Here is a 25,745-nt window from a genome sequence, read left to right as displayed (position 1 = left end):
CCCAGGAGGCAGAGGTTGCAGTGAGCCAAGATCGTGCCACTGCACTCCAGCTTGAGTGTTGGAGTGAGACTCTGTCTCAAACAAATGAAAAGAAACAAACAAAAAAGAAATGAGATACTGATACCTGCTATGTGATAAGCTTTGAAAACATTATGCTAAGTGAAAGAAGCCAGCTGCAGATCACATATTATAAAATTTCATTTATATGGAATATCCAAACTATAGAGGTAGAAAGTAGATCAGTGGTTGCCTAGGGTTAGGGAGGGTGACTGCTAAAGGACACAAGGCTGCCTTCTGTGGTGATAAAAATGGTCTTAAACTGATTGTAATGATGCTGCATAACTCTCTTAAGACACTAAAAACCATTGAGTTGTACACTTTAATTTTTTTGTGTTGGGGGGGTGGGGATGGAGTCTCGCTCTGTTGTCCAGGCTGGAATGCAGTGGCACGATCTCGGCTTACTGCAACCTCTGCATCCCGGGTTCAAGCGATTCTCCTGCCTCGGCCTCCTGAGTAGGGAATTACAGACCTGGTTATCATGGCACCTTACCCTTCTGATGTTAAAAAAAAAAAAAAAGAGAGTGAGAGAGAGAGAGAGAAACATTTGTGAAGTAGGTTGTTGAGTCTCAGCACTATTGACCTTTTGGGCAGGATACTTCTTTGTTGTGGGGGATTGTTCTGTGTGTCGTGTGATGTTTAGTGGGATTGCTGGCCCTTACCTACCAGATGCCAGTGTCCCTCCACCCTGAGTTGTGACAACCCAGATTGTCTCCAGACACTCCTAAATGTCCCTGGCCGGCAAAATTGCCACTGCTCAAGAATCACGGCTTTGACGATTAGACTTTGTGATATTTGTTTCAGTCTGTTTAGGTTTTTTTTCTTCTACCTGTATTTTTTTCTGGTTCTGGGTGGTTGTAATTAGTAGGTTATTGATCGATTCACCTAACATTTCATGAAAGTTTCATGTGTGTGTGTGTCTCAGTAGAAGCATAAACTATACTCCCTAGTCTCAAGATACACAGAAAGGAAAATAAGCACAAATGTGTCACCAGGGCACAGACTAGTACTAGGTCCTCAGCAGGCCAGGTGTCTTATCCGCTGTCTGGGTCTGCTCTAGCTCCAGGCTTAGAACCCCTGCCACACGACTCCACAGCTCGGTTGGCACCCTTTCCCTCCTCCGACTTCTGCTGCCTCGAGCTTGGTTAGCCATCCCCCTGCCCCTGCCTCATCCTCAGCTCCAGTTCCTTGCTCAGGCTGCAGCAGTCTCCATCCCCTGTGCAGACACTGCCGTTCCTCCACGGCCCAGTATCAGGCTTTCCCTGGGCCTCTCCTCTCTCCTGGCCCATCTCCCATCACCCATCTCTGCCTGGCCCAGGCCCTTTGGCACCAAGCAGGCTGACTCTTGTCACTGGCTAATCTGTTCTGTGGTACATTTTCTCTCCTCACCCTCCCATATCAATTCCTCGAAGGCAGGGCCGATCTGGAGACTAGGAAGCCACTTCTCTTTCGACAGCCCCCACCACAGCCCAGCCCGTGCCAGGCACCCAGCAGCTCCTGAAGCCCACTGGCATTGAACATGGCATTCAATCCCTGCCAAGCCTGCCCTTCCCATCTGGTTTCCCAGGGCTCTTCCCAACACCTCCTCCTCCACCTGCCAGTTAAAATCTTCCCAGACTCAGCTCAAGGAGATGCTCCTAAGGTGGAATGAAATCTCTTCTTCCCCACCTGGAGACAATCTACTTCCTGTCCCTACACCTGGCAACTGGCGCACAACCTTGTATCTTAAATTAGATTCAGCCTGAGACAGTCTCCCACCAATCCCTGCTCCCTGTCCTGCTGAGCACCTTGAGGAAAGGGCTTTGGGGCTGTTTATCTTTGTCCTGGAAACCATCCTTCAACTCACTCTGGGGCCTGCCTAGCATGTCATCCGAGTTTGGAGAATAGGGCAGAATAGGGCAGGACAGGACAGGACAAGACAGGGCAGGATAGGATAGGAGCGAGCCAGCCCAGTAGCTCACACTTGTAATCCCAGCGCCTTGGGGGGCTGCGGTAGGAGAATCGCTTTGGGAGCAGGAGTTGCAGGCCGCAGTGAGCTATGATCAGCTTGGGCGACTGAGCGAGACCCTGTCTCTAAAACAAACACACAAGTCCGGGCGCGGTGGCTCATGCCTGTAATCTTAGCACTTTGGGAGGCCGAGGTGGGCGGATCACGAGGTCAAGAAATCGAGACCATCCTGGCCAACATGGTGAAACCCCGTCTCTACTAAAAATACAAAAATTAGCTGGACGTGGTGGTGCGCGTCTGTAGTCCCAGCTACTCGGGAGGCTGAGGCAGGAGAATCGCTTGAACCCGGGAGGCAGAGGTTGCAGTGAGCCGAGATCGTGCCACTGCACTCCAGCCTGGCGACAGAGTGAGACTCCGTCTCAGAACAAACAAACAAACAAAATGATAGAAAGGGGAGCACAAATATTCCCAATTCATAACACTCCCTCGCACTGTCAATGCCCCAGACACGCGCTATCATCTCTAGCAAACTCCCCCAGGCGCCTGCAGGATGGGTTAAGGAAGGCGACGAGCACCAGCTGCCCTGCTGAGGCTGTCCCGACGTCACATGATTCTCCAATCACATGATCCCTAGAAATGGGGTGTGGGGCGAGAGGAAGCAGGGAGGAGAGTGATTTGAGTAGAAAAGAAACACAGCATTCCAGGCTGGCCCCACCTCTATATTGATAAGTAGCCAATGGGAGCGGGTAGCCCTGATCCCTGGCCAATGGAAACTGAGGTAGGCGGGTCATCGCGCTGGGGTCTGTAGTCTGAGCGCTACCCGGTTGCTGCTGCCCAAGGACCGCGGAGTCGGACGCAGGTAGGAGAGCGGCCGCGCAGACCTCTCGCCTGCTCCTGCCCAGGGGCCCGGCCAGGGCCATGTGAGCTTGAGGTTCCCCTGGAGTCTCAGCCGGAGACAACAGAAGAACCGCTTACTGAAACTCCTTGGGGGTTCTGATACACTAGGGGGAGTTTTATGGGAAAGAGGAAGCAGTAATTGCAGTGACGCCCCGTTAGAAGGGGCTTTCTACCTCCCCAGCATTCCCCCAAAGCAGGGACCACACCATTCTTGACCCAGCTCCACCCCTGTCGGTAGGTGCTGGCTTCTTCCCCTCTCCTGGTGGTGGTGGGTGGTTCCCGCGGCGGCCTGGAGCCGGAGGGGCGCGCGACCCTGGGCTGGGAGCTCCGAGGGCCTGGGAACGAGACCTGAGACCTTGGCTTCTCGAAGGTAGTAGGGACTTGGGAGTGGTGACTGAACCTGGTCTGGCTCCTCCTTACTTCCTCTTGTTGCGGGTGGGACGAGCTAGCTTCCGCCTCTCCCAGCCACTTTTTCCTGCTCATTTGCAGCTAGGTTGGCTCCCCTTTTGGGAATTTCCTCTCCCCTTGGCACTCGGAGTTGGGGGGTGCCACCTAGTGGAAGATAACGGAGCTAGGGTCTTGAAGAGGCTGCTGTCCCCTCTGGCTGTTTTGGCGGTGTAGGGTGGCATGAGAGACTGCGACTCGCCTCCTCATCCCTGTTTCTGTATGCGTGTGCGTGTATTCAGTAGAAGCATACACTATACTCCCTCAATTGAGGGTAAACAGGAGGGGCCACATGCACAGGTAACTCACCAGGGAGCCGAACACTCCTGTGCAGACAGACTCCCCTTCCCCGCAAGCCATGGCAGCGGACAGCCTGCTGAGAACACCCAGGAAGCAGGCGGTGCCAGCTGCAGGTGCTTTGCCTGGGAGCTGTGGGGCTGAGGAGAGGGTCCACTGTCCAGGACCAGTGAACTTCATCCTTATCTGTCCAGGAGGTGGCCTCTTGGGGATGCTGAGTTAGGGGAGGGGCACTTGAGGAAAGCCAGGTGGAGCAGAGAGGATGTGAGTGACTGGGTGGGTGAGATTTCCTGCCCCTCCCCCCGCAGTGGTATCCACACCTAGACTCGTGGGGTAACTGAGGCACAGACAGAGAGCAACTTCTCAGGCCCTCACAGTTGGCAATTCTAGGATTAGGACCCAAGTGCGATTTCCAGGCAGTCCCTGTACCCTGTTTCTGTTGTACCTGTTGCACCATTCCCAGGCACTGCCCATCGTGCCACTAGTGATATGAACCCAGGTCCAATACGCTCTGGGGCCATCAAAGCCTGACGTCACCATGACCTGATGTGTGACATGTTATAGGTGTCCCTTGGTATCTTCACGGAACTGGTTCCAGGACCCCAAAATCTGTGGGTGCTCAAGCCCCTGATATAAAATGGTGTAATATTTGCATATAACCTATACATACTTTAAATCATTTCTAGATTACTTATACCTAATACAATGGAAATGACATGTCGGCTGGGCGTGGTGGCTCATGCCTGTAATCCCACCACTTTGGGAGGCCGTGGCAGGTGGATCACCTGAGGTCTGGAGTTTGAGACCAGCCTGACCAACATGGTGAAACCCCCATCTCTACTAAAAATACAAAAATTAGCCAGGTGTGGCAGCGCACACCTATAATCCCACCTACTTGGGAGGCTGAGGCAGGAGAATTGCTTGAACCTGGGAGGCGGAGTTCGCAGTAAGCTGAGATCGTGCCACTGTACTACAGCCTGGGTGACAGAGCAAGACTCCATCTCAAAAAAAAAGAGAAAAAGAAAAAGAAATGCCATGTAAATAGTTGTGATCCTGAATTGTTTAGGGAATAATAAGAAAGAACAATCTGTAGATGTTCAGTATAGATGCACCCATCCTAAGCCTAACTACATTGTATACCTCAGCAACGATGTAAATTTTCAGGGGTTTTTTTTTGTTTTGTTTTTTGAGACAGAATCTCAGTCTCACTCTGTCACCCAGGCTGGAGTATGGTGGCGCGATCTCTGCTCACTGCAACCTCCACCTCCCGGGCTCAAGCGATTCTCCTGCCTCAGCCTCTTGAGTAGCTGGGATTGCAGGTGTGCGCTACCACGCATGGCTAATTTTTGTATTTTTAATAGAGATGGGGTTTTACCACGTTGGTCAGGCTGGTCTTGAACTCCTGACCTTGGGATCCGCCCACCTGGGCCTCCCAAAGTGCTGGGATTACAGGCGTTAGCCACCGCGCCCAATATATTTTGATCCCTGGTTGGATATGGAGGGCTGACTGTACTTAACATCTCTAAGCTTCAGTTTCCTCCTTTAAAAGTAAAGGTGTGGCCGGGTGTGGTGGTTCAAGCCTGTAATCCCAGCACTTAGGGAGGCTGAGGCGGGTGGATCAGCTGAGGTCAGGAGTTCAAGACCAGCCTGACCAATATGGTGAAACCCCCTCTCTGCTAAAAATACAAAAATTAGCCAGGCGTGGTGGCGAGCGCCTGTAGTCCCAGCTACTTGCTTGAACTTGGGAGGCAGAGGTTGCAGTGAGCTGAGATCGTGCCACTGAACTCTAGCATGGGCAACAGAGCAAGACTGTCTCAAAAAAAAAAAAAAAGTGGTGAGCAGACGTGGTGGCACACTCCCACAGTCCCAGCTACTTAGTAGGAGGCCAAGGTTGGAGGATTGCTTGATCCCAGGAGTCTGAGTCCAGCCTGGGCAACATGGTAATACCTCATCTCTAAAAATAAAATAAAAGTAAAGGTATTAATTACTACTTTGGATGGTTGTTGCCAAGAAATAAAATAATGGAGAGTCTTGTAACTGGCTCCCAAGAGGCTCAACAGACATTACTGTTTTTGCTTCTTCATTATGAGTTACCTCTCTGGCCACCCCACTGAACTAGCTGGGCTAGCTGAGCCTGGGAGAAGAGTTGTTTAGGAAGTGAGAGGCTGCTCCCCACAGAGACTCAAGGCTCAGTTCCTCCTGGTGACTCAGATGGGCAGCCCAGTGGGCACACGTGGTCTCTCTCCACATGTGGCTGAGTTTCACTTCCAGAATAGATGGAGAGGCAAGGGCAGGGTTTAGCATGCTTGAGGAATCTCAGAGGGCCCTGGTGGTGTGGGGGACCCTCAGAACACAGGTGTCTCAAAGGCTGACCCAGCTTCTGTGTCCCCTTCCCTGGGTGAGGAGGGGACATTCATGGGCAGATGGTGACCTCTGGGGAAGGCAGCCCAGACTCCACTGGCCACCATATTTCCTTTTTCACAACTTTCTCACCCCTGTGGTTTCCCATGTCATCATGTGGCCGCTTCCCGCAAGGCCTTAGCAGGGTGCAGGTATGAACATAGTGTCAGGCGAGGAGGCATCTGGAGGGGAACCCTGGCTTTTCCTGGGGGGACTCCCTCCCTGTACCCTAGCCCTGTCCTCTCCCATGGCTACTGATGCCTTCCCCTCACCCCAGAGGTGGCCCACATCTGCACAGATCAGACCCACAAAAATCATGTCTTCCTGACTCTCATAAGCCTGCCCAGTGAGGCCCAGGCGTTAGGCCATGTGCTGGGGACTCAGACCCACACATATACGCATGTCAGCATTCATGCTTACAGGTCCGCACGTGCTGGGGCAAGTGTCACACACGGGGCGCTGTAGGAAGCTGACTCTCAGCCCCTGCAGATTTCTGCCTGCTGGACAGGGAGGTGTTGAGAAGGCTCAGGCAGTCCTGGGCCAGGACCTTGGCCTGGGGCTAGGGTACTGAGTGACCCTAGAATCAAGGGTGGCGTGGACTTAAGCAGTTGCCAGACGTTCCTTGGTACTTTGCAGGCAGACCATGTGGACCCTGGTGAGCTGGGTGGCCTTAACAGCAGGGCTGGTGGCTGGAACGCGGTGCCCAGATGGTCAGTTCTGCCCTGTGGCCTGCTGCCTGGACCCCGGAGGAGCCAGCTACAGCTGCTGCAGTCCCCTTCTGGTGAGTGCCCCTCAGCCTAGGCAAGAGCTGGCAGCCTGGGTTTTCCCAAAGGGTCATCTTGGATTGGCCAGAGGAGGACGCCAGGCACAAGTCTGTGGTTTATCATTTCCCCTGTCTTTCCAGGACAAATGGCCCACAACACTGAGCAGGCATCTGGGTGGCCCCTGCCAGGTTGATGCCCACTGCTCTGCCGGCCACTCCTGCATCTTTACCGTCTCAGGGACTTCCAGTTGCTGCCCCTTCCCAGAGGTGAGCGTGCCATCAGCCCAATGGAGGGGCTTAGGTCTGCATTTATGCTTTTCCTGCACTCTACCACCTGCAGATAAAAGGGCCCTGCCAATGCAGGCTTCTCTGTGTTCCACAGGCCGTGGCATGCGGGGATGGCCATCACTGCTGCCCACGGGGCTTCCACTGCAGTGCAGACGGGCGATCCTGCTTCCAAAGATCAGGTGCAGCTGGGGTGTGGGTGCAGGGCAGGCAGACGGGCAGCATGTGGAGTCTGGAACCCAGGAGCCCAGCTGGCGGGGGCAGCCCTGATTCCTGCCCTTGTGCCCTCATTCATGTGGCATCTGTACTAAGCAACAGCCCTGCTGTGGACAGAGGGGCAGCACTGGGGATAGGAGGGTGCAGGAGAAAGTGCAAGACTCCAGGTCCAGGCATTGTGGGGGTGGGGAGAGGTCGAGCTGGGCCGGTCTAATACCAACCCATGGTCAGTGGGTGCCCCTTCCCCATGCCATCTTGCTGAGGGAGGGACTGGATTGTGAGGAGGGTGAGTTAGGCCTGCCTAGGAGATCACTGAGCCTTAGTGTCACCCTCAAACCCCAGTAGCTGGGCTTGCAGGCCCTGGTGCCACCAGCTCCTTGTGTGATGGGGGAGTCACCTTCCCTGAGTGGGCTGGTAGTATCCTGGGTCATCTTGTCCACAGGTAACAACTCCGTGGGTGCCATCCAGTGCCCTGATAGTCAGTTCGAATGCCCGGACTTCTCCACGTGCTGTGTTATGGTCGATGGCTCCTGGGGGTGCTGCCCCATGCCCCAGGTACAAATCTGGGGGAGATGGGGGTATATGGAGGGAAGTGGGGGCAGAGTTGGGGGCCAGGGGCAGGGGGTGAAGACGGAGTCAGGACCATTTTTTCTCAGGCTTCCTGCTGTGAAGACAGGGTGCACTGCTGTCCACACGGTGCCTTCTGCGACCTGGTTCACACCCGCTGCATCACACCCACGGGCACCCACCCCCTGGCAAAGAAGCTCCCTGCCCAGAGGACTAACAGGGCAGGTGAGGAGGTGGGAGAGCATCAGGCCAGGGGCTGGGGCGGGGCCTCATTGACTCCAAGTGTAGGAAAAAGTTCCCTCCATCCTGGCTGCCCCTCACGTTTGCTCCTCTTCCAGTGGCCTTGTCCAGCTCGGTCATGTGTCCGGACGCACGGTCCCAGTGCCCTGATGGTTCTACCTGCTGTGAGCTGCCCAGTGGGAAGTATGGCTGCTGCCCAATGCCCAACGTGAGTGAGGGGCTGGAGCCAGCTTGGCTGTGTGCCCCCAGCCACCTGGCCCTGACATGCACCTTACAGGGGCTCTGTGGCATGGGGCTGGCTGGCTGCTTGCTGGGAGCCTGGCTGATGCAGGGTTCATGCCACCCCCTAGTGGGGGATTGGGGCAGTGCCAACCATCAGCCTGGCTGCTCCCTGTGTGCTACTGAGCCTGGAAGTGACAAAGACCCACCCCTGTCCCCACTCAGGCCACCTGCTGCTCCGATCACCTGCACTGCTGCCCCCAAGACACTGTGTGTGACCTGGTCCAGAGTAAGTGCCTCTCCAAGGAGAACGCTACCACGGACCTCCTCACTAAGCTGCCTGCGCACACAGGTACCAGAGGCAGGGCGCAGATACAGGGGTGGGGCCCCCTTTCCTCCCTTTTAGGCCTGGCCTTAGGATCACTGCAAGGTGGTGTAAGCGGTACCCTCCATCTTCAACACCTGGTTCCAGCTGTGGAGCCGGCCAAGGGTTGATACCCCTGAGGGTCCCCAGTGCCACTTCTGACCTGTCCTCTCTGCCTCCCTCACAGTGGGGGATGTGAAATGTGACATGGAGGTGAGCTGCCCAGATGGCTATACCTGCTGCCGTCTACAGTCAGGGGCCTGGGGCTGCTGCCCTTTTACCCAGGTACCCAGGGGTGGTGGGTGGGTGGGCTGAGCACAGTGTGGCAGGCAGCTGGGCCCCAGTGCCCACCTGCCCTTCTCCATCTGCCCTAGGCTGTGTGCTGTGAGGACCACATACACTGCTGTCCCGCGGGGTTTACGTGTGACACGCAGAAGGGTACCTGTGAACAGGGGCCCCACCAGGTGCCCTGGATGGAGAAGGCCCCAGCTCACCTCAGCCTGCCAGACCCACAAGCCTTGAAGAGAGATGTCCCCTGTGATAATGTCAGCAGCTGTCCCTCCTCCGATACCTGCTGCCAACTCATGTCTGGGGAGTGGGGCTGCTGTCCAATCCCAGAGGTATATGGGACGGGACAGCATCTTGGCCTGGGCAGGTGGGTGGCCAAGCTCCTATTGCTTTCTGCCCTCCGCATAGCCCATAGGTGATACCCAGCTCTGTCAGATTCGTCCCCAGCTGGAGGTGCTGTAAGCAGGAGAGGCGGGCTGGAGTAGGTAGGGGCTCGGCACTGCGCCCCACATAGTGGCTACCTACAATGCCCTTTCCTGCCCACCCCCCAGGCTGTCTGCTGCTCGGACCACCAGCACTGCTGCCCCCAGGGCTACACGTGTGTAGCTGAGGGGCAGTGTCAGCGGGGAAGCGAGATCGTGGCTGGACTGGAGAAGATGCCTGCCCGCCGGGCTTCCTTATCCCACCCCAGAGACATCGGCTGTGACCAGCACACCAGCTGCCCGGTGGGGCAGACCTGCTGCCCGAGCCTGGGTGGGAGCTGGGCCTGCTGCCAGTTGCCCCATGTGAGTGCCTCCTTGCCTGCCCCTGGATAGGGGAGCTAAGCCCAGTGAGGGGACAGGAACATAATGCCATTCTGTGCTCCCTTCCCCGCCAGGCTGTGTGCTGCGAGGATCGCCAGCACTGCTGCCCGGCTGGCTACACCTGCAACGTGAAGGCTCGATCCTGCGAGAAGGAAGTGGTCTCTGCCCAGCCTGCCACCTTCCTGGCCCGTAGCCCTCACGTGGGTGTGAAGGACGTGGAGTGTGGGGAAGGACACTTCTGCCATGATAACCAGACCTGCTGCCGAGACAACCGACAGGGCTGGGCCTGCTGTCCCTACCGCCAGGTCAGTGCCAACCCCCATCCTGGGGCTGGGTATGGCCAGGGACCAGGTCCCACCTCGTCCAACCCTCTCGCCCCCCTCTGACCATCCAGGGCGTCTGTTGTGCTGATCGGCGCCACTGCTGTCCTGCTGGCTTCCGCTGCGCAGCCAGGGGTACCAAGTGTTTGCGCAGGGAGGCCCCGCGCTGGGACGCCCCTTTGAGGGACCCAGCCTTGAGACAGCTGCTGTGAGGGACAGTACTGAAGACTCTGCAGCCCTCGGGACCCCACTCGGAGGGTGCCCTCTGCTCAGGCCTCCCTAGCACCTCTCCCTAACCAAATTCTCCCTGGACCCCATTCTGAGCTCCCCATCACCATGGGAGGTGGGGCCTCAATCTAAGGCCTTCCCTGTCAGAAGGGGGTTGTGGCAAAGCCACATTACAAGCTGCCATCCCCTCCCCGTTTCTGTGGACCCTGTGGCCAGGTGCTTTTCCCTATCCACAGGGGTGTTTGTGTGTGTGCGCGTGTGCGTTTCAATAAAGTTTGTACACTTTCTTAACAGTGTCTGATTTGCCGCCCTGCCTGCCCTCCCCAGGGCCCCAGAACAGGGGTTCACGTCCACTGCCAACACTCCCCTCCCCTACCCCACAGAAAGACATACACAGCCTTAACCTCACCAGTTTTATATTTTCTGCTGCCCACATCGGCTGTATCACATTACCCCCTAGTCCCCAGAGCTGTCCCAGCCACCAGCCCTGTGACATCGTAGCCCAGAGATGGGCTAGTCAGCAAGCAGCACCCCCTCCCCTCCCAGGGGTCCACAAAGAACGCCCCCTCCCTTCCCAGCCCTCACACTAGCAGCTGAGGCTGGGTCACCCCTCCTGCTTTCCCACAATAGAGCTTTCTATGTACAGCCACGTCTACACAGGCACTGCTTCCCCCCAGCCCTCCTCCCCGGCACCTCCCCGTGGGGGTCTGGACCCCCCCCTCCTCCCCGGCTTGGAGGCAGACACAGGGTCCCTTGCAAGACACGACCCAGCACCAACCACGGAACAGCTCCAAGGCCCCTGGGCCCCTCTCCGGCCTGGGGCTGGGAGCTACGCGCGAGGGCCCCCGCAGGCCCCCGGGGCGCGCACCCTGGGTGCGGGCCCGCGCGGGAGGGGCGGTGCCAGGCCCTGCGCGGGCGCTACTTGACGTTGAACACCATCAGCGGCCGCTCCTCCCGCCGCTGCCACGGGCTCTTCTTGTCTCCCGCCTCGTCGCCCACCTCCGCCCCCAGCTCGTCCTCCGGGCTGGTGAGCGAGTCGCGCCGCAGCTCGCTGGCGCTGCTGCGGGAGCTGTCCCCGCGGCTGCGGCCCCGCCCCCGGGGTACCGTGGCCGCCCGGCCCTCGGGCGCCGCCACCTCGTCCAGCAGCGGCGTCAGCGAGTTGTCCTCCGGAGAGCAGAGGCCCGTGCGGCTCTCGCTGCTGCTGGGCTCCGTGTCCTCGCTGAGCGCCAGGCGCGGGGGCGCGGGCGGCGGCGGCGGCGCGGCAGGCGGGGCGCGCTCCCGCTCCTCCCTCGCGGGCCGGCGGCGCGCGGGCCGCGCCTCGTGGACATCTACGCCCGAGTCCAGGCTGGCGTCGGTGCTGCGTGCCCCGCCGCCCGCCTGCAGGTCGATGTAAGAGTGGCGCACTTGCGAGTTGGAGCGCCCGTCGAGGGACACGAACCAGGCGCGCGGGTGCGGCTTCACGCCCAGTTCCAGCAGCTTCTTCTCGGTCAGGGCCTGCAGCTCCCCGTTGAGCTGCGCCATGGTGGACTCGTTGAATAGCACAGGGATGGTGACTGAGCCACTGACGGGCGCCGCGCGCCCGGCCCCCCAGCCCTCGCCGCCGCCCCCGCCGCCCTCGCCCCCCGGGCCCGAGTGGCCCTGCATCTGCGGGCGCTGGGGGTCGGGCTGGGGAAAAGCGCGCGCCGGGCCGGGTGCCGTGCCCTCCGGCGGGGCCGGCTCGTCGCCCACGCCGGCGGCGCCCGCCTCGCCGCCGAGGCGCACGTAGTGCGCGGGGATCACCAGGGTGGGCATGACGTTGCGGTAGACGTTGTCCTTGAGGTGGTCGATGGAGCCGCAGAAGATGAGCTGCCCCGCCTGGCCCAGCGACGGCGGTCGCGCCAGCTGGTCCACCGACTGTGACAGCAGGAAGTCGGGGGTCTTGCCCTCGGCCGCCCCCTTGTGGCCCAGGTAGTGGTCGAAGGGCGGCGGCGGCGAGGGCGGCTCGTGCAGGAAGGCCGCAGCCCCCGAGGGCCCGCGCCGGTACTCCTCTAGGCCGGGCTCCAGCCCGCCGGGGCCCTCGGCCGAGCGAGCGCCCTTGAGCCCGGCGCTCTCGCCCCCGCGGGCACCCGAAGGCTCGGCGGCCGGGCGGCTGGCAGAGCGCGGCTTGGTGCGGAAGAAGTCATCCCGGGAGGAGGCCAAGTCCCGGGAGCTGGAGAAGGCCGAGTGGAGGGGGCCTGGAGGCGGAGCCTCGGGGTCCCCCGACGGGGCGGGTTCCAGGGGTCCCCCACAGATGAGGTGGAGCTGGGACATCGAGGTGGCCTGGTCTCGTTTGTTACCGTCAGAGGGCCCCGAGAGCTGCAGCTTGCGGTGCTGTTGCCTCGGCTTCAGGCAGCGCCTCCTGGAAGGGAGGGAGCAGAAGGGGCCGCTCAGGAAAGGGTGAGGGCCACAGTAGGCCCCGAACCCCCTTAGATGCAAGACAAGAGACGAGTATAGTGGAAGAGGTGGGGAGAATGCCTGGGGCGCTAAGGAGAGATGGCGGGGAGCCGCCGTGTCCGTTTGGCGGTCCCCTCAGGGTCAACTCTGCACTCCTCTGCATGTAGGATGTGCTGCGAGAACCAGGGATGAGCATCTAAGCTGTCTATGGGTGTTTCCGGCCTGGAGTCCTCTGGGAGAGAGAGCTGGGCTGGTAGGGGCAGTGGCAGATCTCTCTGGAGGGGCCGGACTGCAAGTCCTTAAGCCCTGCCTCCCCTCCCACCTCCCCGCTGTCTTCAACCACCAGCACCAGCCCTTCAGGTCTTAGCATGTTTGCAGGAAGTCTTTTCCTGTCTGCCCCTTGAGGACCAGAAGTGGATTTTATGCATCTTTGGGGCCCCAGGGCCCGGTACAAGTGCAGGGGAGGGTGAGGGAAGCCCGGTGCTCACCGACAGTAGTAGATGAGCAGACACAGCAGGATAAGCACCAGCAGGGCCAGGGCTGCCAGGATGGTGAGCAAGAAGATGGTGTGGTAGGTGCCGATGTCCTGAATGCCCGACGTGATGGTGACCAGCCCTGTGCCAGGCGAGGGCTTAGCGTTCAGGTGTAGACACCCTTCCTACCTTTCAGAAGTCTGCTCTCCCAGCTCCCCTCCTCCGCGGCCTCTACGCCCACTGCCCCACTACTCTTACCAGCCGTGGGGGAGGCCATGGCGGCCACCCAGTACCCCAGCTGGGGGGAGACGAAGGTCCAGTAGAGCTGCCGGCCTTCCTTCCGGATTACACCAGTGCCATTGCGCACCCACAGCCCTGGGAGAGGCAGGGGTTTTGTCACACTTGAGTCGCTCCCACTCAAGTCCCACTTTCTTCTCTCAACTCAAGCACCTGCAGCCCCCTGAGGCACTTACCACTCTTGGGGTCAAATCTCCAGGCTGGAATGCTGGTGCCCACGGTGAGGGCACGAGTCTCGGAGGGCATGGGCAGGGACAGGTGAATGGGGCCTGAGAGCGGCACCTCTGTCCCATTACCTGTCAGCAGGTGCACGCTCACAGCAGTCAGGGGCATCAGCTCCAGCCAGGAGCCATTGCCTGAGGGAAGAGGGTACAGGGCTGAGGGCTGATCCTGAGCCTGGGGAGACCCCATCCATGCTGGGCACCCAGCCTACCTGAGCTGGAGGCCTCAGTGCCCAGGAAGGCAGGGAAAGCCCGCATTTCCTGCTGGGTGCTGGCAGGCGTGAGTGACGCCCAGAGCTGGCTGTAGGTGGAGCTGACAGGCAGGCGGGCAGCCCGGCGCTGGAACTGCACCAAGGGCTGGGAGCGGGCACCTGGAGGGAAAGAGGGGCTGCAGTGGCCTGACCACGGACAGGGATCCCCAGGGACCAGAGCAGAAACCCATTATCTAAGGAAAAAGGGGACATGAGGTCAGGCCACTTTGGAAGGCCAGGGAGGGTGATGCCTTGGGGAGAAAGCTGGGCAGTCATGGAATGTTAACCTGGAAGGGACATGGACCTGAAATCTCTGTGTGACCCTCAGCAATTTACTTGCTTTAGTAGAAAGTTTCCGTATAGAACCTATAAAATGTTGCGATCCAGATCCTCAAACAGTATTGTCTACTATGTGGCAGGCACCAGGTTAGACATTGGGGGCCCAAAGATGAACATCTGCTGTGATGGGAATGTTTTCTAGGTGTGCTGCCCATTATGGTACCCACTGGACACACGTGGCTGTTAAGCATTTGAAATGTGGCTAGTGTGACTGAGGAACTGGATTTTTAATTTTTAAAAATGTAATGATTTTTTTCTAGGTGGGTGCAGTGTCTCATGCCTGTAATCCCAGCACTTTGGGAAGCCAAGGTGGGTGGATCACCTGAGGTCAGGAGTTGGAGACCAGCCTGACCAACATGGAGAAACCCTGACTCTCTTAAAAATACAAAATTAGCTGGGCGTGGTGGTGCATGCCTGTAATCCCAGCTGCTCGTGAGGCTGAGGCAGGAGAATCGCTTGAAACTGGGAGGGGGAGGTTGCGGTGAGCTGAGATTGTGCCATTGCACTCCTTTCTGGGCATCAAGAGCGAAACTCCATCTCAAAAGAAAAAAAAAAAAAGGCCGAGCGCAGTGGCTCACGCCTGTAATCCCAGCACTTTGGGATTCCAAGGCAGGTGGATCATGAGGTCAGGAGTTCAAGACCAGCCTGGCCAAGATGGTGAAACCCCGTCTCTACTAAAACTACAAAAATTAGCCAGGTGCGGTGGCAGGCGCCTGTAATCCCAGCTACTCGGGAGGCTGAGGCAGGAGAATCGCTTGAACCCAGGCAGCAGAGGTTGCAGTGAGCCAAGATCATGCCATTGTACTCCAGCCTGGGCAACAGAGTGAGAATCCATCTCAAAAAAAAAAATTAATGAATTTTTAATTTAATTTACTTCAATTTAATATGTAGCTAGTGGCTACTGCATTAGACAGTTTAGGTCGTGTGTGTGTGTGTGTGTGTGTGTGTGTGTGTGTGTGTTGGGGTGGAGGGGACAGACATACAAACAATTCCAATACAATATGGTCACAGCTAACATTTATTAATCTTTAAGCTATGCTGGGCACTGTTCTAAGCAGGTTACCTATATTAACCCCTGCAATTAGGAAAATAGCCCCTGAGCTAGGTGTCTTTATTATCAACCTCATTTTAGAGGTGCAGAAATGGAGGCACAGGGGTTCAGTAACTTGCACGAGGTCACAATCCTTGAGCCCGGATAGAAGCCCAGGCCATCGGGCTCCAGGCCCATCCTCTGCCATGCCATTCCTCCTGCCTTGCTATCCAAATAGAGGGATGCAGAGGACTAGGGGAGCTGGTCTCACTCAGCTCAGGGGAGGCCCTGTGGAGTCTTGGAGGATGTGGAAGACTCAGCCAGGAAAGAAAGAGGGAAAGGACATCCAGGAGGCCTGACATGAGAAAGGCCCAGAGGCGTGGGGCAGAGGGCGGCCCGGGCTCTGGAGGGTGCAGTCAGCTCTGAGATGGCACCTGGGCTTGGTACTGAAAGCAGTAGGTGCCATGCAGGGGCTTCAAGCTAGGGGGCCACAAAGGGTCCACTGGTATTTTAGAAACCTGCAGGGGCACTTAGAAGCTTGGGATCAGAGTGACGAAGGTGAGCAAACAAGAGCAGCTTGGTGAGGCCGGGTGAAATGACTCACGCCTGTAATCCCAGCACTTTGAGAGGCAGAGGCAGGTGGATCACCTGAGGTCAGGAGTTCGAGACTAGCCTGGCCAACATGGCAAAACCGTCTCTACTAAAAATACAAAAATTAGTCTGGCGTGGTGATGGGTGCCTGTAATCCCAGCTACTCAGGAGACTAAGGCAGGAGAATCCCTTGAACCCAGAAAGCAAAGGTTGCAGTGAGCCGAGGTTATACCACTTCAGCCTGGGCAACAGAGCAAGACTCCATCTCAAAAAAAAAAAAAAAAAACCAAGAACAACAACAACAAAAACTAGCTCCATGACAAGGGCTCAAGCTGAGACTACAAACTGGGATGGGGTTCCTCAAACTCCGAAACCCACCATGGCCCTCTAAGTGGAATGGAGCCCCCAAACCCTCACTGTCCTCTACTACCCTCCACCTGATGTCTCCCCCTGGCCTTCCTCTCCAGTGGAGATGCCTCTGCTTCCCTTTCACTCCTGAGTCGAGGGCTGACTGCTCCGTTCGACAAGCTCTCACCCAGCCAGGTCCCCTTGCAGGTTAGGGCCGTCTCAGCACTGAAAGCAGCTGCCCTCCACTCCACTGCCCTGCCTGCTCTGGAACTATTTCAGGGCTTGCAATGATCTGTCTTCCTACTTGTCTGTGAACGTCCAAAGGCAAAGAGCGGGTCTTCTTCCTCACCATGGTTCCCAGCACCAGCCACAATGCCTGGCACAGCCTAGGAGTTGAAGTAAGTACTAGCTGAGCGAGACCAAAAGCCTGGGGGTAGACCAGGAGCTGCAGGCTTGCTCTGGGCCTTGCACTTCCTGTGCACCTGCGCATCCAGCAGGTGCACAACAAATCTGTGTAGACCCATTGAAGATAAAGGTGGCAGGGAAGGTAGGAATAGATGGAGAATAGAAACCACGAGAAGCCCCGATAACTGTAAACATTTATTGAACACCTTCTGTACTGTGTTTTTTCACTTTGTGATTTCTTACTCCAATTTGATGATGTAGGCACTAACCTTCCACGTCTTATAAATGAGCAAATTATGGCTCAGAGAGGTGAAGTGACTTGCCCAAGGACACCCAGCTAATATAGGACAGTGGAGGTCTCTACACCTAGGTCAGGGGAAGGAAGAAGAGTTGGCGTGGGTGAGGGGGAGCCTTACCGGGAGAGCCTAGGAGAATGTGCACCAGGTCCTCATAGAGGATGAGCGTGGCCGGCCGCTCAGGGAGCAGGTAGAGGCTGACAGACGCATACACTGCGGGAGGGATGGCCGGTCAGCTCCAGGAAAACCCACCCCCTACCCCCCAGCCAGGCACCCCCTCCATCTGAGTCCCAGAGGCTTCACCCTCCCTCAGCCCCCTCTGTGTACCCCAGCCCAGGCAGCAGCTGCTGGAAAGCCTCCCCCTCCACCCCCAAGGAGACTATTTTGGGAAGGGGCTGATGGAGGGTCAGCTGCTGTCCCCCCCCTCCACCTGCCCCTGCACTCACAGGGCAGCTTGTCAACACGCCAGGGCACAGAGTTGGTGAGGAAGCCAGGGCGGGCAGCAGTGACCAGCACCCAGGTGCCCAAGCGATAACTGAGGGGCAGGGTGGCCACACCCTCTGAGTCTGTGGTGCCAGCTGCCAGCAGAGTCCGGTTCCCAAACACATCCACTGAGGCCCGGGCCAGGGGCACCAGCTCCCCGCTCACATACACCTGCACCTTGATCAGGATCTCTGTGGGCAAGATGGGGCGAAGGGAGTGAGGACGAGGGAGGGGGAAAGAGAACTGGGGGGAGCCCCAAGATCAGAGGAAGGAGCTGTGTTTGGGAGAGTCTTTTGGGCTGAGGCTAGAGGAGGCATGATTTAAGACCCAGCATTCACAGAGCACTCACTGAAACCTCCTATCAGCCCATGCAGGAGGTGGGACTATTCCTGTATTTCATCGTCTAACACATGCGCTGTGTCACATTTTCACAATTCTAAACTCAGGCTATGCCTATGATTGATGATGCCATCGTTATAACTGGCAGCATTTCTTCCTTTCTTACTGGTACCTGAAATCATGGTGCATCTTACAGTCAGTGGTGTATTGGATTTGATAATATATGCTCTTAGTCCATTTTACAGATAAGGAAACTGAGGCTTAGAGAGTTTAGATACTTGGACTACAGCTAAGTGGAGATCTGGGATCCAGACCTGGCAGTCTGCCTCTAGAAGCGACATTCTTAACCCCGGGCCTGGGGAGAGGAGAAGGACAGGAGGGCTGAGAAAGGCTAAGTAAAGCTGGGTCCGCAGGCGGAGAGGAGAAGGGTCAAGATTCAGCAGTTTGAAAGGGAGGATGGAGGCTAGGGCAGAGTTTGGGGTCTTGGGAAAAAATTGACAGGGGACACTAGGAAACTGGTCATTCCCATCATTCATCCTTTTCCCAGAATCCTTTGCACAAGCCTGTTTCCCTTCAGATTTAGGGACTCACCCCAACCCCATGCCCAAACAAATTACTCCTGCCTCCTCCCCCTCACATGAACCGCCTGCCCCCTCCCAGCTGGTCAGCTACAGTCAGTCACCATGGCAACGCCCTCATTCCTCCCAGGAGATCAGGCAGGGAGCTGAGGCCCTGGTAAGGGGAAGGAGATCTAGTGGGGAGCAACCCAGGCCCAAGAGAACTATTGTGGAGGGGGCTGGGGAGGGAAGCCCAAGTCTTTTGCTTTCCAGGGATGCCTCTGCCCACAGCTCGTGGAGAATCTGGCCAGGCCATCAGGCAGGCGTCCTGCCCTCAGATGGCGTGATGTGAAGGAACCAAGCCTTGAGTTGTTCCCATGGATTCTCCAGGCAGTCTCTCTGATCCAGGGCACCCCTTCCCATAAGCACAGCCCCTCCCTCAAGAACACACTTTGCCCCTACCTTCCTGCTAACAAGGTGTGTCATGCATGTATGGACACCTCAGTGGGGGGCCCAGGAGACAGGTGGGAAGTGGGCTGAGTGCTAGATGCAAATCTAGTGGGGGTTAGGTATGGAAGGAAGAGTCTGGAGCTGAGAGCAGCAGGGCCTGGGGAGGTCAGGGTGCTGTGGAGACTTCGAGGAGAGGGAAGGCCTTAGAGTGGAGCCTGACACTCAGCAGTGACAGGTGTCTTAGCTCAGGCTCCCAATCCGGAGCCAGTGCCACGCCTGCCCTAGGCATCCCATCCAGCTGTTCCCCTGAGCCCACCTCCCCTCCCAGGCCAGAGCCCAACCCTGCAGGGTGGGTGCACACTCCACTCACTCTCGCTCTCTGCTCCTCCAGGAAGCTGGCACCCCTCTACTGTTTTTTTGCACATTTGATGTGATTTAATTCTTACTTCAATTTGATGATGTAGGCACTATCCTTCCATGTCTTACAAATGAACAAATTATGGCTCAGAGAGGTTAAGTGGCATGGGGTGGGGGGAGGGTAGAGCCTAGGAGGACATGCGCAAGGTCCTCATCCATCCCCCTGCCAACACCCATTAGGAATTCAGAGAAGCTAGAAGGTCCTGGCTACTCCCACCTCCATCCCGGCCTTAGGAACAGCTGGATAGAGCAGCTGGGGAGAGGGACCCCGAGTCTGAGATATGGTCATTTGAGGGAATGCCTTGGGTTCAAGAGTCAGAGTTTCAGAAGAGGGAGGGGGCTGGGGAAACAAAACTGGGGTGGGCTGGTAAGGATCTGTGCCAACCTTGCGGGTGGGGGAGAAGGGAGGGGGCAGGTGCCTAGCAGATTCCCTTCCCCCTTTCCCTCAACTTGGGCTCCCTGCCAGCTGCCCCAGAGAACCCCCAATCCTGGCTCTATTCCAGCCAATTCCCTGGGCCCCTTCCCCTGAGGTGCAGGGACTTGAGGGGAGGGGCGTCCTAAGAAACTAGGGCTTCTTCCTACTAAGAAAAGCCTCATCTCCTCCCCGAGAGAGCTGGGGGAGACTGAGGCAGAGGGTGAACCCTACCTCGAAGCCTGACATTCCATATAGTATCCCCCTCTCCCGGCTCTAGGCCTGCCTCAGTCCAGGAGGAAATCCGACCCCCTCCCTTCATCCGGACCCCACTTCCCTCATCCAGACCCCCCCACTCTGCTTTTCCTGCCAGCTCCTTAGTGTGGGGGGTGAGGAGTGAATACTGCTTCAGGCAGGGATGGGGCCCACAGGCAGGAGAGGGAGAGCAGGACCCGGGAGGTGGACTCAGGACTGGAGTGGGCGGAGGCCCCCAAGCGTCCAGGCCTGCCTGTGGGATGTGTTGTCAGGGTCTTGCTCCCCCACCCTTTCCTGCTGCAGGAGCCGGCCCCACCCCCACCTCACACACCCACCTGCGCCCGGTGAGTCGCTGGGAAGGGTCTCCTGCACTGCGAAGATGTGAGATGAGGAGGGGGTGATATGGGGGCGGGCAGGGGACAGGAATGCCAGGAGGCCTGCTGAACGGGGGGGGGACCCAGGCACCTGCCCTCCCAGCCGGCACTGCCCACAGCCAGCTAGCTCAGCATGGCTCCATGACCACAAGCCTGCCATGCTCCCTCAGCTGGGAATCACAATGTACCACCTTTTCTTAGAGGCCCACAACTGCGGCTCGTCCTCCATCATAGGCTCACAAGCATTTATTTGGTGCACCCCAAATTCTAAACCAGGGGGGCTGGCTGGGAGCTGTCAGGCTCCAGGGCAAAGAACCCCATTAGAGCAGTCAATCCCGCCCACAGCCTCACCCACTCCCCCTTCTCCCCTCCCCCCTTCAAACCCAGCTCCAGGCTCCCAGCCTCCGGTCCCGGCCTAGGGTGGCAGCGGATGCCGGCGCCCCCACCCAGCCGGGGTCGGGAGCGAGGAACCCGCAGGGGGCTGCGGAGCAGGCGCCCGCCCCAGCCCGCCCCTGGGCGGGTGTCTTCGGTAGACAATGGCTCAGGCAGCAGCGCCTCGCGGACCAGGAGGGAGAAAAACAAATAGGGAGAGGGCGGCGGCGCAGATCCTGGGGACCCTCGCACTACCCATTGTGTCTCCCCAAGACCCCCGCCCCGGACGGCCTCCCTCTCCCCGCCTCCACTTTCCCCCAGAAGCGCCGACCCCAGATCGCTTAGCTCCCCCAACCCGAATCCAGGGAACAGAATACCACTCAATTCACGAACGCCGCGAAGAGGGGGCTGACGGGCGGGAGCCTGATCAGGGGGCGCAGGCCCGCGATCGCGGCCCCTCCCGGCTGAGACTCACCCTGCGGGCTGGGTGGCTCCGGCGGCGACTTGCCGGGAGCCCGGGAGGCGCTGCCGAGCAGCAGCCCCAGCAGCGGCAACAGCCGCGCGAGGACGCTGGGGCCACTCGCCGGCGGCATCGCGGGGCTAGGCCGGGCCCTAGCGGTCCATGGCTCCCGCCTGGTCCCGCTCGCCCGGCCCCGCGCAGCCCCAGCTCTGCGCCGCGCCTCGCAGCTCCGGCTCCCGCTCCCGCTGAGGCGCCCGCTCAGCGCGATTGTCTCCGACCGGAGCCGCCGCAAGCGCCCCCTGCAGGTGGCGCGCCACACCGCTGGCCCTCCGGCACCGCCCCCTCCCGGCCCCGCTCCGCCCGCCACCCCCCAGTACTGCCCACCTTCAGCCCACCCCGCAGCCCCCTCGCTCTGCGCTCCCAGACTCTGGGCTGCAAAAGAGTGTCGGGATTAGGGTCCCATCACCCGGGTTCTTGGGTTTCGAGAGTCCCCAAAATTTGGTGCGAAATTTGTGTGTGTGTAGGTGGGGAGTGGCTATTGCCTACAACACTCTCAAGGGGTACGGTCATGAAAGTCTCAGAAAAGTGTAAGAACTCCCTGCTCGATGGCCCCCTTCTCCCGGTAGAACACCTAGGCAGTGCTGGGGTGATAGCAGGGAAGACCCCCTAGACCCCCCTAAGTCTTTTTTTTTTTTTTTGAGACAGATTTTTTTTTTTCAGAGACAAGTGAACATTTATTTTTGGGCCTTTCTTCCTATTTCAAGTCTTTTTCAAAACAAGGCCCCAAGAATCTCCAAATTCAATTATGTCCCTGGGCTTGGCCAACTGGTGCAGGAGTCTTAGGGAGCCTTGTACAAATGCTAGAGTTACTCACTTACCAACATTAAACTAAAACGCTGGAATTTTTCCTTGGAACTGGACTGTGATTAGAGGTGCTTGCCATGAACATAAGCTACTGTTTCTTCTCCTTTTTTTTTTTTTTTTGAGAGAGAGTCTTGCTCTGTTGCCCAGGCTGGAGTGCAGTGGCGTGATCTTGGCTCACTGCAACCTCTGCCTCCCGGGTTCAAGTGATTCTCCTGCCTCAGCCTCCCAAGTAGCTGGGACTACAGGTGCACGCCACCATGCCCGGCTAATTTTTGTATTTTTAGTAGAGACAGCGTTTCACTATGTTGGCCAGGCTGGTCTCAAACTCCTGATCTCAAGTGATCTACCCGCCTCGGCCTCCCAAAGTGCTGGGATTACAGGCGTGAGCTTCTGTCTTTTCTTTGACCCTTCCTTTCCAGTTTTTGAAGATAAAGCTGGAAATAATCTTCTCTGAAGATACTCGATAAAAATTCCCAAAAAAACAAAAACACATGCTTCTACTACCCATGCTTCCACTTCATTAATAAAAATTTACTAAAGTTTGGCACCTGGGTCTAGTTCAGCTGGCGGATGAGCTGACTGATGCGTTCACCCTGATAGCCAGGTGTGCCCATCTCCTTGAGGAAGCCCACTGTATTTTTGGTAGCATGACGGGCCACTGAGAGGTAGAAAGGGCGTAACAACCATGAGACCTCCTAGAAATGCTTCCCTGGGAAGGCAATTTCATGACTGAGGTCTTCCAAGCAAACGACACCAAACTTCCCCAGGTGCTTCTCAATCACTGTGTTGTCTGTCAGAGGAATGGTCTTATTCCTTGTTCCTGACCTTGGCTTGTCCATGTTTCAAAATGAGTTCCTGGACAGACTTCAGATTTGGAAATCCCCAGGTCACATAAGGTTCCACCATACGCAGCATTTTTAGGTTCTGGGGGGTGACTTTTACAAAGACACCACTAAAAATTTTCTTTAGGCAAAGTCTTACAATGGTTCTCTGCACCAGTAAACTCACGCCATCAATTCCTTCGATGTGTACAACAAAGGCCAAGGAATGTTTATCTGGCAATTCCAAGGCATGATGTTTCACTTCTAGTTGTCTGAGATGCACTTTGTCACATTTCTGCCATCAGGAATCATGTAGGAATGATTCCAGTTGCTTAAACCTGAGCCCTTTTCCTTTCCTCTGCTCTTTCTTTGACAAAAGTGCCTGCTTTGCCTGGGTGGCTTTGAGGGCTTGGTAAGCCTTTTTTTCAGGAGATTTTCTAGAACCAAAGGGATTTTTCTTTGCTCTTGCTCACCATTTTTCTAGTGTTGCAGCTACCGATCATTAAGACAGAGTCTTTTGCTGTCGCCCAGGCTGGAGTGCAATGATGCAATCTCGGCTCACTGCAACCTCTGCCTCTTGAGTTCAAGAGATTCTTGTGCCTCAGCCTCCTGAGTAGCTGGAATTACAGATGCCTATCACCATGCCCGGCTAGTTTTTGTATTTTTAGTAGAGATGGGGTTTCACCATGTTGGCCAGGCTGGTCTTGAACTTGTGACCTGAGGTGATCCACCCGCCTCAGCCTCCCAAATTGCTGGGATTACAGGTGTGAGCCACCGTGCCTAGCCCTAAGTCTCTTATTAAGCCATTGGCAAGATATTCAGCCTTCTGGTCTTCAGTCTTCCTTTAAAATGGGAGTTGTCATAATCTCTACCTCATAGGGGTGCTGTAACGACTAAATGAGATGTAATGGCCAAATAATGATGTAAAAAGAGTCTAGCACAAGCCTCACAGGAGCAGGGGCGTAATAAATGCTGTTACTGTTGGCCCAGGGTGAGGCAGGGACTCACCTGTGCCCAGGTAATATGATCCATTGCTGGGCAGTGCTAATGGCTAAGGAGTGTTTCCAGGGCTGGCAGCAGCCTTTCTCTTCCACCAGTTGGTGATTCTCAGTGGTCTTGGTTCTGGCTTTGTGAATGATAAACTGGGTCTCTCCTTTGTCCTCAGCCATTGAATCCCATATTTGAGGACAGCTATTGGCTTGCCCTAGTCCCAGCCAAGCTCTCTTTCCTTCCAGTTCAATATTTCTGGTTGTCATCATCAATCAGTTTCCACCTGGCCAAATCCTTAACTGGTATCTCTTCCCTGGTTCTCTCTGGTTTGTCACCTTCTCTTTCTCACTGTATGGTGGCCAAGAGGGGACTGGATACCTAAGGCAAGGACCCCATTTCCCAGAGAACAGCAACCCTCCTGGTTGGGTCTTCTGATTTAAGGGGACATCATTATAAGCTTGTGGACAGAATGAAAACTGCCAGTGTATCTGTCTCTCTTCTTTCTTTCTCCCTTCCTTCTTCCCTTCTTCTTTTCATTTCTCTCTCTCTCTTCTTTTCTCTCTCTCTCTTTCTTTTTTTGATGGAGTCTTGCTCTGTCACCCAGGCTGGAGTGCAGTGGCTGCGATCTTGGCTCACTGCAACCTCCGCCTCCCGGGTTCACGCCATTCTCCTGCCTCAGCTTCCTGAGTAGCTGGGACTACAGGTGCCCGCCACCACGCCCGGTTAATTTTTTTGTATTTTTAATAGAAACGGGGTTTCACCGTGTTAGTCAGGACGGTCTCGATCTCCTGACCTCGTGATCCACCTGCCTTGGCCTCCCAAAGGGCTGGGATTACAGGTGTGAGCCACCGCGCCCAGCCTCTCTCTGTTTTCAACAGAAATTTCCATCTCACCAGATTTCCCAGTGCTATTCTTATGTAACCAGTTTTTTGGAACCTCAACACAAGACTTAGCACTCATCCCTGGTGAATTTCATCTTGTTGGTTTCCACCCAACTTTACAATCTGTCAAGGCTGCTTTGAATCTGCTTCAGTCACCCATTGTGTTGGAGCTCCCTCCCAGCCAGCAGCCATCTGTAGGGTGAAGATGGCTTCCTCTACCTCCATTCAAGGGACTCATAACAATGCCAGGCAGCCCAGGGCCAGGATGGAGCTTCATAGAGATCTCCTTCAGCTTTATCAGAATTGTTCAGGTCTAAATCCGAGTCCCTAGGATCCAGGTCACATTTATGTCTTGTCTATAAGGACAAATGCCAAATGCTTTGCTGGATCAAGATAAGTTGTCTGGAGCCATCCAATCGCAATGACAGAAAGGGGAGGCAATTTGGCTGGTATTCAAGGATCACGGCTTAATCTTTTCTTAAATGCATTCAGTCACCCAAATAGAAACCTGTTCCGAAACTTGCCATGCATGGATGTCAAAATATTCTCTTCAGAATTTACTATTTACACCTTTGGGTAGAATCAAATACCAACAGCTCTTGCTGTTGTATTGTTCATCAATGGCTTCCCCCAACACTTGGCGTCAAGTACAAAGTCCTCCCCATGGCCACGGGGTGTTCCTGCCCCCATCCCCCATCTCCTGAACCCTCACCCACACCTGCCTCCAGCCACATGGGCCTCCTTGCTTTTTTTGAACACACTAAGCCAGCTCCTACCTCAGGGCCTTTTCACTGGCTGCTCTTTCTTTCCAGAACATTTTATCTTCATGTAGCTGCATGGCTCAGTCATTCATCTCCCTGCTTATCTCATCAAAGAGGCCTTCCCTGACCACCCTACCTAAAATGTTAGTAGCACCCCTCCAAACATCCAATATATATATATATATATATATATATATTTTTTTTTTTTTTTTGAGACGGAGTGTCGCTCTGTTGCCAGGCTGGAGTGCAGTGGCACGATCCTGGCTCACTGCAGCCTCCGCCTCATGGGTTCAAGTGATTCTCCTGCCTC

At 56.5% G+C, this 25,745-nt stretch overlaps 2 protein-coding genes and 1 pseudogene across 3 annotated transcripts; 1 reads left to right on the top strand and 2 right to left on the bottom strand.

Annotated features, from left to right (window-relative positions):
• The first annotated feature begins 2,622 nt into the window (after positions 1–2,622).
• Positions 2,623–10,623, top strand: GRN (granulin precursor). Of its 2 annotated transcripts, none has more exons than XM_016931655.3 (13): positions 2,623–2,864; positions 6,680–6,824; positions 6,948–7,073; positions 7,189–7,273; positions 7,750–7,862; positions 7,964–8,099; positions 8,213–8,322; positions 8,559–8,685; positions 8,885–8,982; positions 9,072–9,317; positions 9,537–9,770; positions 9,863–10,093; positions 10,183–10,623. In XM_016931655.3, exons 2-13 carry the CDS (start codon positions 6,687–6,689, stop codon positions 10,318–10,320), a joined length of 1,782 nt encoding a protein of 593 aa, XP_016787144.1. In that variant the 5' UTR covers positions 2,623–2,864; positions 6,680–6,686; the 3' UTR covers positions 10,321–10,623. The 2 variants fall into 2 exon arrangements, with proteins under 2 accessions (XP_016787144.1, XP_016787145.1); XM_016931656.3 differs by having other exon boundaries at positions 2,808–3,136.
• Positions 10,624–10,735: 112 nt separating this feature from the next.
• Positions 10,736–21,395, bottom strand: FAM171A2 (family with sequence similarity 171 member A2). The gene is made up of 8 exons (XM_016931654.4): positions 21,134–21,395; positions 17,446–17,673; positions 17,120–17,212; positions 13,952–14,110; positions 13,695–13,874; positions 13,480–13,596; positions 13,237–13,363; positions 10,736–12,713 (listed from the first exon to the last, which is right to left on the bottom strand). The coding sequence occupies exons 1-8, from the start codon at positions 21,249–21,251 to the stop codon at positions 11,255–11,257; spliced, it is 2,481 nt and encodes an 826-aa protein (XP_016787143.1). The 5' UTR covers positions 21,252–21,395; the 3' UTR covers positions 10,736–11,254.
• Positions 21,396–21,538: 143 nt separating this feature from the next.
• Positions 21,539–25,575, bottom strand: LOC129137748 (ribosomal protein uL30-like; annotated as a pseudogene).
• Between the last annotated feature and the right edge of the window lie 170 nt (positions 25,576–25,745).

This window comes from Pan troglodytes, chromosome 19 (genome assembly GCF_028858775.2).
Source record: "Pan troglodytes isolate AG18354 chromosome 19, NHGRI_mPanTro3-v2.0_pri, whole genome shotgun sequence".
Lineage (NCBI taxonomy): Eukaryota > Metazoa > Chordata > Mammalia > Primates > Hominidae > Pan > Pan troglodytes.
The sequence above is the reverse complement of the archived record's forward strand: the minus strand, read 5'-3'. Positions and strand labels throughout refer to the sequence as shown.